Source organism: Nesoenas mayeri (assembly GCF_963082525.1).
Source record: "Nesoenas mayeri genome assembly, chromosome: 2".
NCBI lineage: Eukaryota > Metazoa > Chordata > Aves > Columbiformes > Columbidae > Nesoenas > Nesoenas mayeri.
In genome coordinates, this window is record NC_137543.1 from 51,542,505 (window position 1) to 51,555,825 (window position 13,321).

At 37.5% G+C, this 13,321-nt stretch overlaps 1 protein-coding gene across 1 annotated transcript in view; it reads right to left on the reverse strand.

Annotated features, from left to right (window-relative positions):
- YES1 (YES proto-oncogene 1, Src family tyrosine kinase) overlaps positions 1-13,321 on the reverse strand; it is a 50,187-nt gene that overhangs the window by 14,882 nt on the left and 21,984 nt on the right. The window contains exon 2 of the mRNA XM_080339798.1: positions 1,132-1,404. Within this exon, the coding sequence (XP_080195924.1) occupies positions 1,132-1,396 (265 nt within the window). The 5' untranslated portion in view covers positions 1,397-1,404. The remainder of the gene's footprint in view (positions 1-1,131; positions 1,405-13,321) is intronic.

Below are 13,321 nucleotides of genomic sequence, written 5' to 3' on the forward strand. Positions count from 1 at the left end.
GACAGATGCTCGTTTTAGTTCTCTGGTTTTTAATTAATTCCCAAAAAGGGAATATGAGGTGGTCATTACCTGACAATTCATATTTGGTTTCCTGAATTGCTTAATGTCAAGGCCACAGTGAGTTTTCATGGATCTCCAATTTCTTGTGTTTAAAAGACTTTAAATGCCACTGTAACAAAGAAAACATTTAAGCACTGCAATTGTGCTAAAATTAGAGGTTTGTGGGAACACTAGAAATGGACTAATAAGGAATTATTTATCTTGTTTTGTAAAGTGTCTGCGAAAAGCTTCTAAATAAATTACTCTTTCTTTTCTCTCTTGGAAAAAGAATAAATTATGGCTTCCTCTCAAAAATATGCAGCAAAAATACTGAAATTAGCCACAAAAATCAATGTTTTTTGTGATGAAGTTTTAAGATTTTGATAAAAAGGTGACTTTATAACATCAAATGTGCTTATTGCCTTAAATGCATGTATCTTCAGAGACTTTATTTCTCAGACAAGAGAGTCTCTGCACTTTGTAAATTCTATTTTTATATTTCAACTTAGGTTTGAATATGACCTCCAGCAATGAGAATTCTGCTCTTCTGTTTCACACATATTGTTCATATAGTACACAGAATATACTACATATCCTATTCAGCTTAGTAAATGAACAGATTCAAAGTTGCATTAATGTAAGTAACTTACAGCTAATCAAGAAAGTCTGAAAATCAGTTTAAAATACGAATTTCCTGAACTTGAAGTGGTTTTCACTTTGCATCTCCCGCCAAAAGTTTAAAGCCATTATCTCACGTGGATCCCTTCAACACCTTAGAACTGCTAACACTATTTTATCAACTATTTCCATTGCTGCCTTTAATGAGTCTTAAATTCCTCTGTGCTATGATCCTAAAAAAACCCACCCCAAACAAACAAAAACACCAAACACCCATCCCTTAAGGCCCAGTCACTAGCGAATATGGGCTGAATTATTACCTGAGCAGCAAAGCAATTTATTTTAAATTTGCAACTTATTTCCGTGTGGTAAGGAGCCATAATATTTTTTCAAATATGACTATCAGGCAGTAATAATAATAATAATGATAACAACAGCAATCACAATAACAGCATCATTTTATGTAACACTCACCTGTTAATGTACTAGGATATGGACTTGGCACAGCTGAAAATGAAGATGATGCTCCTCCAAAGGGTGTCATTCCTGAGGGCCCTCCAAAAGGAGTCATGGAATGACTATTAAAATTAACTGCTGATCCCTTTATTGACGGCGATTGTGTTGCTTGGCTGGAGTCTGATCCGTAATGGCTGACGTGGGAAATAACGGGTTCTGGAGTATTATCAGTTCTGTATTTCATGGCTGGACCTTTATCTTCTTTGCTTTTAATGCACCCCATAGTTGCTTCTGTGAAAATGAGAGGAAAAAATAAGTTCATGTCTATGTTGTGTCTTTAGATAGTTAACACAGAAGATTCCCAAAAAGCTACTGAAAATGCTCATCTATTACCAGTTTAAAAAAACCTAAAACAACCCCCAGGAATTGCTCCTATGTGCAGTTTATAAACTCTGATGAAAAATGTTCTGGAATAAAATTTTAAGTCATTCCTAGACTAGTGAGGACATAATTATTTTCCTTTACAACAACACATATTAACAGCGCATTTAGATTATTCTTCACCCCAGTTCCTTGGTGCACTGTAAATGGTAAAACAGAAAAAAAATTAAAAAAAAAAGGGAGTCAGGTAACAGATGAAGAGACACTCAAGACTTATACATCAGGGTGGAACGGGAAACATAGGTGACAAATCCCAAGGCAATTAGAAGCAGCAAATCCAAAGCAATTACATGAAGAAAGCCAGTAAGGCGTTCCTGCTTTCTTTTTTTAAGCATCTGTGCAATAGGTGCTGACCTGCTGGCGGTATTACAACTTATGTCTTTAAAGAGAAGTTTTCACCCATTGGCAGTCCCCAAAATACAATTCACATACAAACCTGGTATATTCATGGCCACAGGATAGGGTTATGCTCTAGAGTCTAACCAGAATTAGAAAAAAATATCTAGAAGAATAGTTATACCATCCGTAGTAGTTTAGAAAGTGAACTGCACCCAACAGGTGACAATTTATAGCCCTGACAGCCCAAGATTGCCACCAGCAGAATGAACCAGAGCTGTTTACTGCGGGGATATCTATTACCTGCTGATGGAGGCAATTGGAAAGGAGACCTGTCGCCAACGATTAAAATGACTGTGTCTTAAGAAGTCACCACCTGCCATTTATCAGGTGATGACAGCTGAGAGCAGGCATTTTCTGGCTTAGCCAGCTGGGAAAACAAATCAGGAAGAAAACAGAAGTATCTTATTATTAGGTTGGTGCAAAAGTAATTGTGGTTTTTCAATTGTTGAAATTTGCCGTTTGATATTGGAACACATTCTTAAATAAACGTGATTACGTTACACATCATTTTAATGCACTTTTCTCACTTTATGCTTTTTTGCTACTGACTTATTACTTGCTGTTTATTTTATATTTATTTTAGATCATGGAAATTATGTCAGACAAAAAGCAAATTTGAATTATTTTCCTATTAGAGTTCAAAATGGGCTGTAAAGCAGTGGAGACAAGTCACAACACCAACAGCACATTTGGCCCAGGAACTGCTGATGAATGTAAAGTGCAGTGGTGGGTCAAGAAGTTTTGCAAAGGAGACAAGAGCCTTGGAGATGAGGAGCGTGGTGGTGGCCATCAGAAGCTGACAATGACAAATGGAGAGCAATCTTCAAAGCCGATCCTCTTATAGTGACATGAGAAGTTGCCCAAGAACTCAATGTTGACCATTTTACAGTCGTTCAGCAGTTGAAGCAAATTGGAAAGGTGAAAAAGCTCACTAAGTGGGTGCCTCATCAGCTGGCCAAAAATAAAAAAAATCAACATTTTGAAGTGTCAACTTCTCTTATTCTACGCCAACAACAACGAACCATTTCTCAATCAGATTGTGACGTGCGATGAAAAGTGGATTTTATACAACAAACGGCGACAACCAGCTCAGTGGTTGGATGAGAAGAAGCTCCAAAGCACTTTCCAAAGCCAAACTTGCACTGAAAAAAGGTCACAGTCACTGTTTGGTGGTCTGCTGCCCGTCTAATCCATTACAGCTTTCTGAATCCGGGTAAAACCATTCCATCTTAGTAGTCTGCTCCACAGATTGATGAGATGCACCAAAAACTGCAACGCCTGCAGCTGGTGCTAGTCAACAGAAAGGGCCTGATTCTTCTCCATTACAATGCCCAACCGCACATCGAACAACCAATGCTTCAGAAGTCGAACGAATTGGGCTACGAAGTTTTGCCTCATCTGCCACATGCACCTGACCTCTTGTCTTGTCAACCAACTGCCGCTTCTTCTTCAAGGATCTTGACAACTTTTTGCAGGGAAAACGCTTCCACAACCAGCAGCATGCAGAAAATGCTTTCCAAGAGCTCGTTGAATCCTGAAGCACAGATTTTCAAGCTACAGGAATACACAAACTTACTTCTCATTGGCAAAAACATGTTGATTGTAATGGTTCTTATGTTGATTGATAAAGATGTGTTTGAGCATAGTTATAATGATTTAAAATTCACGGTCCAAAACTGCAATTACTTTTGCACCACCCTAATAGATGCAGCAATACTCTGACATGACAATTCCTATATGCTTGAGAAAAAAAAAAAACACTTAAATTTTTAACTTCAATAGTAGAAACCTCCACAAAAATACAGAATCAACTGCTTCACATTTTCTAATGAATCGGTTAAAAAAACCCCAAACCAATAGCAGTCTGAAAGCATTACAAATACCTCTTTTGATAGCTACGACAGTTTCATGGAGTTTAACTAACACTTAGGCAAACTGTTTCCCATTGTACATGTAACTATATTTTTCCCTTTTCAATTCTCTCTTACCTTGTTAACTATTACACACAGAAATATGCAACAAAGTAAATCTTACTAAATAAATACTGCTTTACTGTAGTCACACTGAGAGAAACTAATTTCCCCAGTGTAACTAAGCACTACAATATTAAAGATACTGTAATCTTCTCAAGAACTGTAAAATAGAATTCCTGGAAAGAAGGTGGTCTGTAACTGGTGAACAGCATACAAAATGTACTGCTCATAAGATTAATAATATTCATCCTGTCAATTCAGCCCCTAATGCTGTAATAAAATGCAATTACTGGTACAAAACCAAGCAGCAAAGTAAAAAACCCTGTGTTTTTACAAATCTTGTCTGAGTTTTATACAGAATAATGAATCACCACAGAAGCATACTTTATCCGTATTTTTTTTTTACTTCTGATAATTATTGCCAGCCTATTAATTGTGAAGAAATGTTAACAGAGCAAGACACAAATATATGCATGAAGAACACAATGTGTCTTATATACCTTACAAAAGAAGCCTTACAATCCACAGTAGAAAAGTCAGTTATTAATTCATGATACAAGTCAAACATCCAGTCACACCCTCTGCATTAGACACTGTAATTTGAACCATTTTTTTTTTCCACCATGAGTCTGCATAGTGTGAATTCTTGCCTTACTTTTAGGCCTATTTCTTTGATTCTCTTTAAAAAACTGCAATCGAAGTTGTCTGCTTGCACAGAATACAAATCCAATCCTCTTTGCCACAATGTGTTTGCTAGTAGCGCTGACTCCATGTCTTTTTTTGAAAGTTAAGCATGACACACAACTTAAAAGTCATAGAATCATTTTGGTTGGAAGAGACCTTTAAGATCATCCAACACACTACTTACATTAATAATGTAGATTAAAAGGGAAATGTATGGACATTTGTATGATTAAGTGCTCATCACAAATATTTTTCCTCCCTTACTTCTGGAATTTGCTTAACTTGTAACAGGCTGATAAGACTTCAAGATTAAAAAAATTAGAAAACAATTTACCAATTCAGGTAAAACTGCTGGATTCTGTCCACAGTATTGCTGATTTGACCAAATGGCTGGTGTCAACACTACCCTGTATTGCAATTTAAACTGCTATTACCCGTATGTGCTCACCTACTTAAGCTGTGGTTAGCAGCAAGAAGCTACTATCAGTATACTGGAGAGCTGCAAAGAAAAGCCCTTATTGAAGGCCTGAATTCCTTTGAGAGAAACAGGGTTGGCCTCTCCCTTGCTTCTCCCCTCCCCAGCCACTTCGCTGTTAACATAATCTTCTTTCAGGGGTTAAAGAGATTAGCAACACAGATTCAATCAGTACTTCAAAGAGAAAAACATTCCGAAATATACAGACAAAATTTTTAAAAGCTCTACTTTTATAACTGCATACCTACAAATTAAAATTAAGGAAGCAAACTCATTAGCTTTCAGAGGTCAAAACATAGGTGGAAATTACTATAAAATACTGTGTATGCATTTATAAGGAGGAATTAGAGGAATGAGGGGAGAGAAGATGACATAAGCCAAGACTGACTGGCAGGGAAGGGAAAAACGATTGCCTGGCCTCAGGGCGTAAAAACCCAATGACTTTCTATGGTTTAGTCTTCTAATAAATTACCAGATAAAGAAAAAAAAATCCTTAAGCAACTGGTATGCAGTGTTGGATTTGATTATTTTGGTAATGCATTTGTTATCAAAAATGTATGTGACTGAAATAACTTTACAACTATTTTTATCACAATTTGTCTGACCAGCAAAAAATTATGAAGGAATATATTTCTGTCATAAAATTCACATCTCTCCTTCTAAAGCACTGAACTCTTTTTAGAAATAGATACAGATGAGAAGTTCCTGTTTGCTCTACAGAAGTCCACCTATCCAACGAATGCTGGCCCAAGGCAGGTTATTCACAAACCACAGATCCATTTATATTAGTTGAATCATTATTTTAGGTGCCTGAAGCAAACTAGTCGAGTAACTTAAGCAACTTGTTCTTTCTTTGAAACGAATACTCTCCTGTTGGTTCTGACTAGAGTGCTCACATGCTTGATGGGTGGGTTGGGAGTCAGCTTGCTGGAGGTCTATCAGACAACTATGTCCAGAAAGGCATGGACTAAAAGCACATATATCTTGTTCTGCTTTCTAGATTAAAACAATCCTATGTTAGAATGTTTTCAAGAAGAAACAGAAGCTAAAATGATCACTGGAAGGAGAACTGAAGGTTAGCAGGATGCCCACAGAAATCAATAGAAGAATTAGAGTACTCCAGGAAGCCGTCGTCATATGAGATTTTAGTGATGCCTAATTTGACTTGGGCTTTTTGGAGAAGTCATACAAAGGGCAACAGTTCTTTGTGGTTCAATACTCTACAAACAGCTCAGACAATGAGAGAGGACCCTTAATAACCCCTCTGTGAAACAAGATTGCTCCAAGAAAGTCATTGCTGCCCTCTTATCTTCCCAACTCCATTTTGTAGCAAAGTGCTGGATCATGAGGAAAGCTTTGTCAAACAACAATTGACAAGTGTGGCCAGCAAAGTCTTTTTTTTCTCCTTTCCTTTCAAAAGGATGACCTACTAGCCCAAGAAAAATGAGTTTTTCCTCAAGAGCCATCATATCCATGGATACTGACAAATGCTTCCCCCAGGGTGTCTGCAGCCTCACCCGTCCACCCCGGAGAGGTAGATATCAAAGGGGAACTACTTGTTCGTCCAGTGAGTCTTTGCTCTTTCCAGTTGATGGTTACAGCAGTTACCTACTCATTGGTTCTGTGGGACACAAGGTTCTCAGGAGTCCTTCAAGAAAGGTCTCCTACTGGCACCAAGGAAGATGCTAGAGTTTTCTTTGAAAGAGGTGATTTTAGATCAGGGAATTAAACTGACAAGCTGTTCCAGCTAGCTGCCCCAGAGAAAAGTAGTCTACAAATGAATGTCTCTAAACTCTATATTATTTTTTCTCCCAATACTCTACACATCAGCATCAAGATTTTGAGGGCAACATATTAGCCTCTGAAACTCTGAACACCAAGAGCTGGGAGAGCCTCATATTTTTCTGCACTTGCTGTAATGAATCTGATAACAAAATTTACACCAGAAAAACAAACAAAAAAACCCCACTCCCCAAGAACCAACCAACCCACCCCCACAAAATCAAAACAAACAAATAAAAACCCCAACAAACAAACCTCCCAAACACAAGTAAAATGAGGAGTTTCCTCTTGGGGAGAGCTGGTGGTATTCTTCTAATCTTGCAGTTCTGTTATGATCTAGCACATCCCTAAGTGCCTTCTGGAGACTTGATCATGATAAACAGCCACACAGGGCTGTTCTGATGCGCCACAAATTGAAAGATGCTCTAACTCCTCGACATACAGTCCATTTATACATCCGGTCCTTTGACAGCAACTGTGAGGCTGACATGGCCATCGGTGAAAATGGGTTTGACACCCCTGATGAAGAGTGGTGTTCTCTTTTTGACCTCTAGACTAAACCAGGTACTAAAACTATACAAGAACTAAATGCAAGAGGTAAGGCAAAAAGAAAATCACTAAGGGGAAGGGTAAGTTACAAGATTTCTTTTTTCCATTCCTTTTGATTACTGAAATTGTTCATACAGCCAAAAAGAGCACATAAGTCATTTTTCACTATGAAGAAAGAGTCAAGTTAGAAGAACAAGCAAGCCAAATCTCTTCCCAGGATAAAGCAAGACTGCAAATATCCTCCTGTCTAAACCCAAAACAAACTAAATAAACCACCTCCCATGCTACATAAGAATTTCATTTGAGGTTCACAAATTGCTAATAAAAAGACAAAACACTGAAGATTTCCACTGCCACTCTACCTTCACTTCTCAGTGCTAGCAAAATAACCCAAAGTTTCTGTCAAGAAGTGCCTTCACTTCTCAAATGTGAAACAAATATCTTACAAAAAGGTCCTCTCAACTTTCAACTAAAGTAATGATTCAAAGTTATTAAAAATTCATGCAATGGCAAAGACAGGATACTCTGCAGAAAGGTCACTAATGGACCCATTAGCTGACAGCTGACTGTTCGCTCAAACTAGCACTGAGCAGGTTCCCTGTGTCACTGGAGACACACAACCTGCACTGGCTTTTCGTACACAAGCCATCAAGGCAGAGCATCCACCAAACAGGTGGTTTCAGTTTGTGGTATTGAAAACTCATTCATTACAAGTCACATAGACTGAAAGGAACAAAGGCAACCAGAGAAGAGGTCAACAACTGCTTTGGCCAATACTATAACATCCACCTGATTCAGTCCATCGTTAACAGGTCATGGTATGAAAATAAGGGTGGGCTTTCTCATCTACAAAGCAAACTGCCATGTTTGTAAGGGAAAATAAACAAAAGATTTGCCCTGTGTTCTTTGCCGAGTATATGCAGTTTTAAAAAATTATGCAGTTTCTATCTTGTGATATAGTTTCTCTTTTATAAGCTGTCATAAATTCAAAAGTTTGCTTACTTTACCATGAATAACCCATGGCATTATGAAGAATGATGTTCTACTAGATTCAGTTGTATAATTAGTAATAACATTAATGCAATGAGACCTTAGAGAGTATGCATCATTATACATTTAAAGTGCAAATGACATAACCTTGTAATTTACCATCTAACAAGGAGCAAAAAGTGAAGATAAAGGAAGATGAACAAAGATACTGAAGCAAGGATTTAGGTTACTAGATTTTCAATGTTTACCAGACATCTTTGTGCAGTTCTACCCAGCAAAATAACCATAAACCAGCACTATTAGACCTGAAGTTGCCCATGCACCAAAAATGTATTTAAAAGTAAAGAAACATCCTCTTCAACACCGACTAATACAATCTGAAATGTTTGATCCTCCTGTTTCTGCAGACAAAATCCTGCTTTCAACATGACCATGCAAACATATTCAAGGAAAAAATCTGGATCTTCTGTGGTAATGCATTTGATTTCATAGGCACAGAACAAATACCGGTTTGTTTGCTAATAAAGCTACAACTAGTTAATCCACTGTAGCAAACAGAGGATGCTGCACAAAGAGAAAAAAAACCTCAATTAGTATAAAATTCCTTATCTAGTTGGACAATCTGTATTTCAGAGTTAAAAGCTGTTGCAAATATTACATATTTCTGCTCTAGCTCATGCTTTTTAAAGAAATCAGATCTAAAAATTGCATTAAATTAACGATTGAGACTGATCCTTCTACTGCAGGAGCTAATTAGTTACCTGGCTGACAAGATCACTAGAACATCAGTGCTCTGAAAGAATACCAGATCCCAAAACACTACCTGGAAAATTAAACACCTATTAGCTTTGTTGGAACTAACAGGTTGAAAATGGAGCTGCCCCAACAGGTGGTACAACCCTCATCCCAATCCACATCAGGCCCCCCCACAGGACAACCACTGGAAGTCAGGTTACAAAGCTGAAGGAAAAAATAAGCACTGCAAGAACAAGTTCTGATAAATAACGTGGAATTAAGGATTATCAGTGAGGCAAAGTCAGGAGAGATACAAGCCACTCTTCAGTTTTCCCTCCCAGTCACATCCTCCTTTTATCAGGACTAACCATGTAGTATCTCCTCCTACTCACTGTGTATTTGAACAGCTGAATCTATAAAGGTAGCCTTTCAATTTTAAAAAAGGGCAAAGGCTGCAGGAGTATGTTGGAGAAAATTACATGGATGATGTGTGGCTGGCTCTGCAAAATACACACTCATAAAACTGTGTTTATTTATGATGGAGTTTCACCTACACTATCTAAGATAGCACAGGTTTCCTTTGACCAGATGTTGTATGCAAACATAGCAAGAAAAGGTAGATTTTCCAATCAGACCAGTGAGTGGTGAGAAAATACAGACTAGAGGTGGAAGAAAGCAAGCCTACTATCATTTTAAAGCCTTTTCTAATCAAAGAAGATCCAGTTCAGTACACTGTCTTCAATAGTGGACTTTGACTCTAACCAGGAGCAATTCCTTCACCATGGGCCTGGGCATGGCCTCTGACAACAAATAAGGTTGTCTCTTTATAGAATGAGTAACCAGCTGGAGATGCCTTGGAAGGTGAGAGCAGCAGGATGAGCACAGACTGCTCCAACCTGTACCAGCCTGCAGCTCAGAAAGTCCACACTCAGATGGAGACTAAGGACCCAGCTATGTGAGAAAATTCCTGCAGGTATGACCTGCCTTGTGAATTTAAATTAATGTAGTTATGTTGATGCAACATCTGCACAGGATTTGTATTCAGGAATGTCTTTACTTGTATTGTTTTATGCTGTTTGGTTTAACTCAGAATCATCATATCCAAGAAAATAATAATAGATACTACTATAACAATAGATTTAAACATCATAACTTTCTGCTCTAGACAAGGCTTCCAAAAACCCACAGGAGGTTTGTGTCACAGCCAAGGCCTGGACTCAGATCTTCCAAGTGTGACCGTAGCGCCCTGACTTTTGGTCTGATACACCTGACCAAGGCTTCCTTGCCAAAGCTGTTCAAGCATCTGAAGAGCACAGTTCTATCACCAGCCTTGCTGTGTTCCAGTTGCTGGGTGGAAAAAACAACACCAACACCACCACCCTTACAAAAAACCACCACAAACAAAAAACCAGCCAACCCTCCAAACCCACCTGCAGTAGGTACAGAACCAAGCTGGGGGTACCTGACTGACAGCCAGAGGGAGATGCTTCTAACTTCCACAGCACAGCAGAGAAAATACTTCTCAAATTCAAAAGTTTAAAGTTCATGTAAAAAAAATACCAATTGCTAAACGGAACTTCTGTTTTAAGAAAGTTTGTTTTCAGAATCTGTTCTGAATTTCCAGTGAAGTCAGTATATTGTTCACATCCAGAAGAGCAAAAAGGAATTTGTGCTTTTTGTACACCCAACAAAAAACCTGCCGACAAACCTAAGGCAGATGATGCAAAATGGGTACACAACACCGACGGATTAGTTTTCTTTATTCCAGCAGGCAGGATCACAAGGGAGAGATTAACTAAAATAACAGAAATGCAAAAGCAATTTTATGTGCTGAAATACATTATACATATACACGAGAATGTTATTAAAATTTAGAGTTACAACGTCTAGCTATACAACTGCAAAACCTTTACCACACAGAGACATTTTCTCTGACAACAGATGATACCACAGACAAAACAACCAATATGTTGTCTAGACAACATTACTGCTGCTCCATTGTCTTGAACGTTTAAGTACAGAGTCAATAAATAAATGCAAGCAGAAAATGATTTTTTTTTTCCAGTGTAATAGCTATTTTTATTAATTTGGGAATAATTACAACTATCTTAAAAACTAGAAGTCTGATATATTCAAGAAGTCTGGCCAAAAGATTGTTTCAGATTATAGTAAGATGTATGTCATACTCTGTCAAAGCCATCTCGCCCATTTCAGACAGGATTTAGGAACCAATTTACAAATGGAAAGATTTTGTTTTCATTGAATCCTATTTGGAAAACAACAAAAAGCATGCCTGATATCACAGAATATTTTAATACATTCAGTTTCCAACCATTCCATTTAAGTATATTATTTCCAAAAGAGATGCCCACAGAAGTTATTTAAAAAGCAACTTTTAGATATTGTTTACTACAGTAAACTAAAACTATGGTCTCTGGATCTCACAGCAAGGAGCATGAAATCCACCTTCCCAAGGCACATGCATGTTACAGGAAAAAAATGAAGTAAACCTTACATGGTAGAAGAACAATTTACAGCATTTTTGTTCTGAAAAAAAACCAAACAAACAATCTATGAAAATTTACAAAGTAATTGCTTTTGAAGTTCAACTATGAACTACAGGTGAAAAAATGGACTACAAGATTTGCATGCTCACAGAAATTCAGATATACTGAAATTCTTATGAATCTATAGTATTTTTCTTCTTCTCAGCTGGGCATACAGCTGAAGTGGCAACTACATTTTACGATAACAAAGGAATTAAATACTAAAAAGAATCCAGCTGCAACTTCATTTAGTCAACTTAGGAATATGAAGGAAAGGAATAGTCACAGCAACTTAAAAGATGAACCAAAAAAAAGACCCTGTAATAAATGACTGCTATATCCATCCAAATTATAGTACAAGAACATTGCTAAGGAATCCCATGAAACTTAGACTTAATTATTTGGTGCGTGTTTGACACACTTCTTTTACATTTGCACACACCTGCTTTGTAGAGATGAATTTTCCCAGCTACTGTTTGCCAAATGCCACCCTAGGTTGAAAATAAATTCCCTTTTATTCTCAAGCTACTTTATCCAAATATAACTGACATGATTAGCACGTTAACAAAAATCAGTAATTAAAGTATTTAAATCCAATTACTGACAAAATGTTGCCATTCATTTATTCAAGGGCCATATACCCAGATCTCCATCAGCAATTAGCTCTTTGCTGAGCAGCAGGAATTTCAAGAAGCCAGCTGGAAAATGTCAACCTTTTGACTAAAACAAAAAGTAAAAGTATGTATGAACAATTACAACTACACATGTACACTGTTCTTCATGATTCAATACCCTATGTTTTTCTTTGTACATAAAAAAACATAAGTGAAAAGTGCAATTAAATTGTAAAGAAATTCAAAATAATTAAAAAAAAAGATGACACCTGCTAAATAATACCCTTATTAAAAGGGAAGAGCTGGATGACATTTTAACTAAACAAGAATTATTACCCTAATAGCTATCATTACTGCTGTTATATTGCTGTCTATAGTGACACATATAATGGTATTCATCCACAAGAAGACTGGGAGAAATTACGTTAATTAGCTTGTCAGGCATCGTACACAATAGGAGGTCAAAGGGCTGCCCTAAATTAATTTATCTTTTTTTTTTATTGAGTATTTTTGAAGGTACACACGTGATTAAATTCATTCAGTTTCAAAGTGATGTGTTATGAAAAGCTGACCCACATTGGACAAGCCCTAAATTTTAAACACCATAACCACTGAAAGTACATGTCTCATGTCCCATCTGAATTTAATGCCAACCTCTAGCCTGCAATCTTGTTACGCCACCCTGTTTATGTTTCCCTACCTAACCATGTAGATCATGGCTCTTTTTAACACTCTCCTTGGCAAGAATGATGGAGACCCAGTAGACTTCAGTCTAGTGACTTTCCAGTCACTCCAGTCACCTCATTTTCTACAAGTTCGCTCAGTTGTTTCAGGGATGACCGGGAACAGACATAGTACTTCAGGTAAGGAATATGTCCTCTTTCGTAGCATCACAAAATGGTTTACGTTGGAAGGAATCTTCAGAGATAATTTAGTCCACCCCCCCTGCAATGCGCAGGGACATCTTTCACTAGATCAGGTTGCTCAAAGCCCCATCCAAGCTGATCTTGAACACTTTCA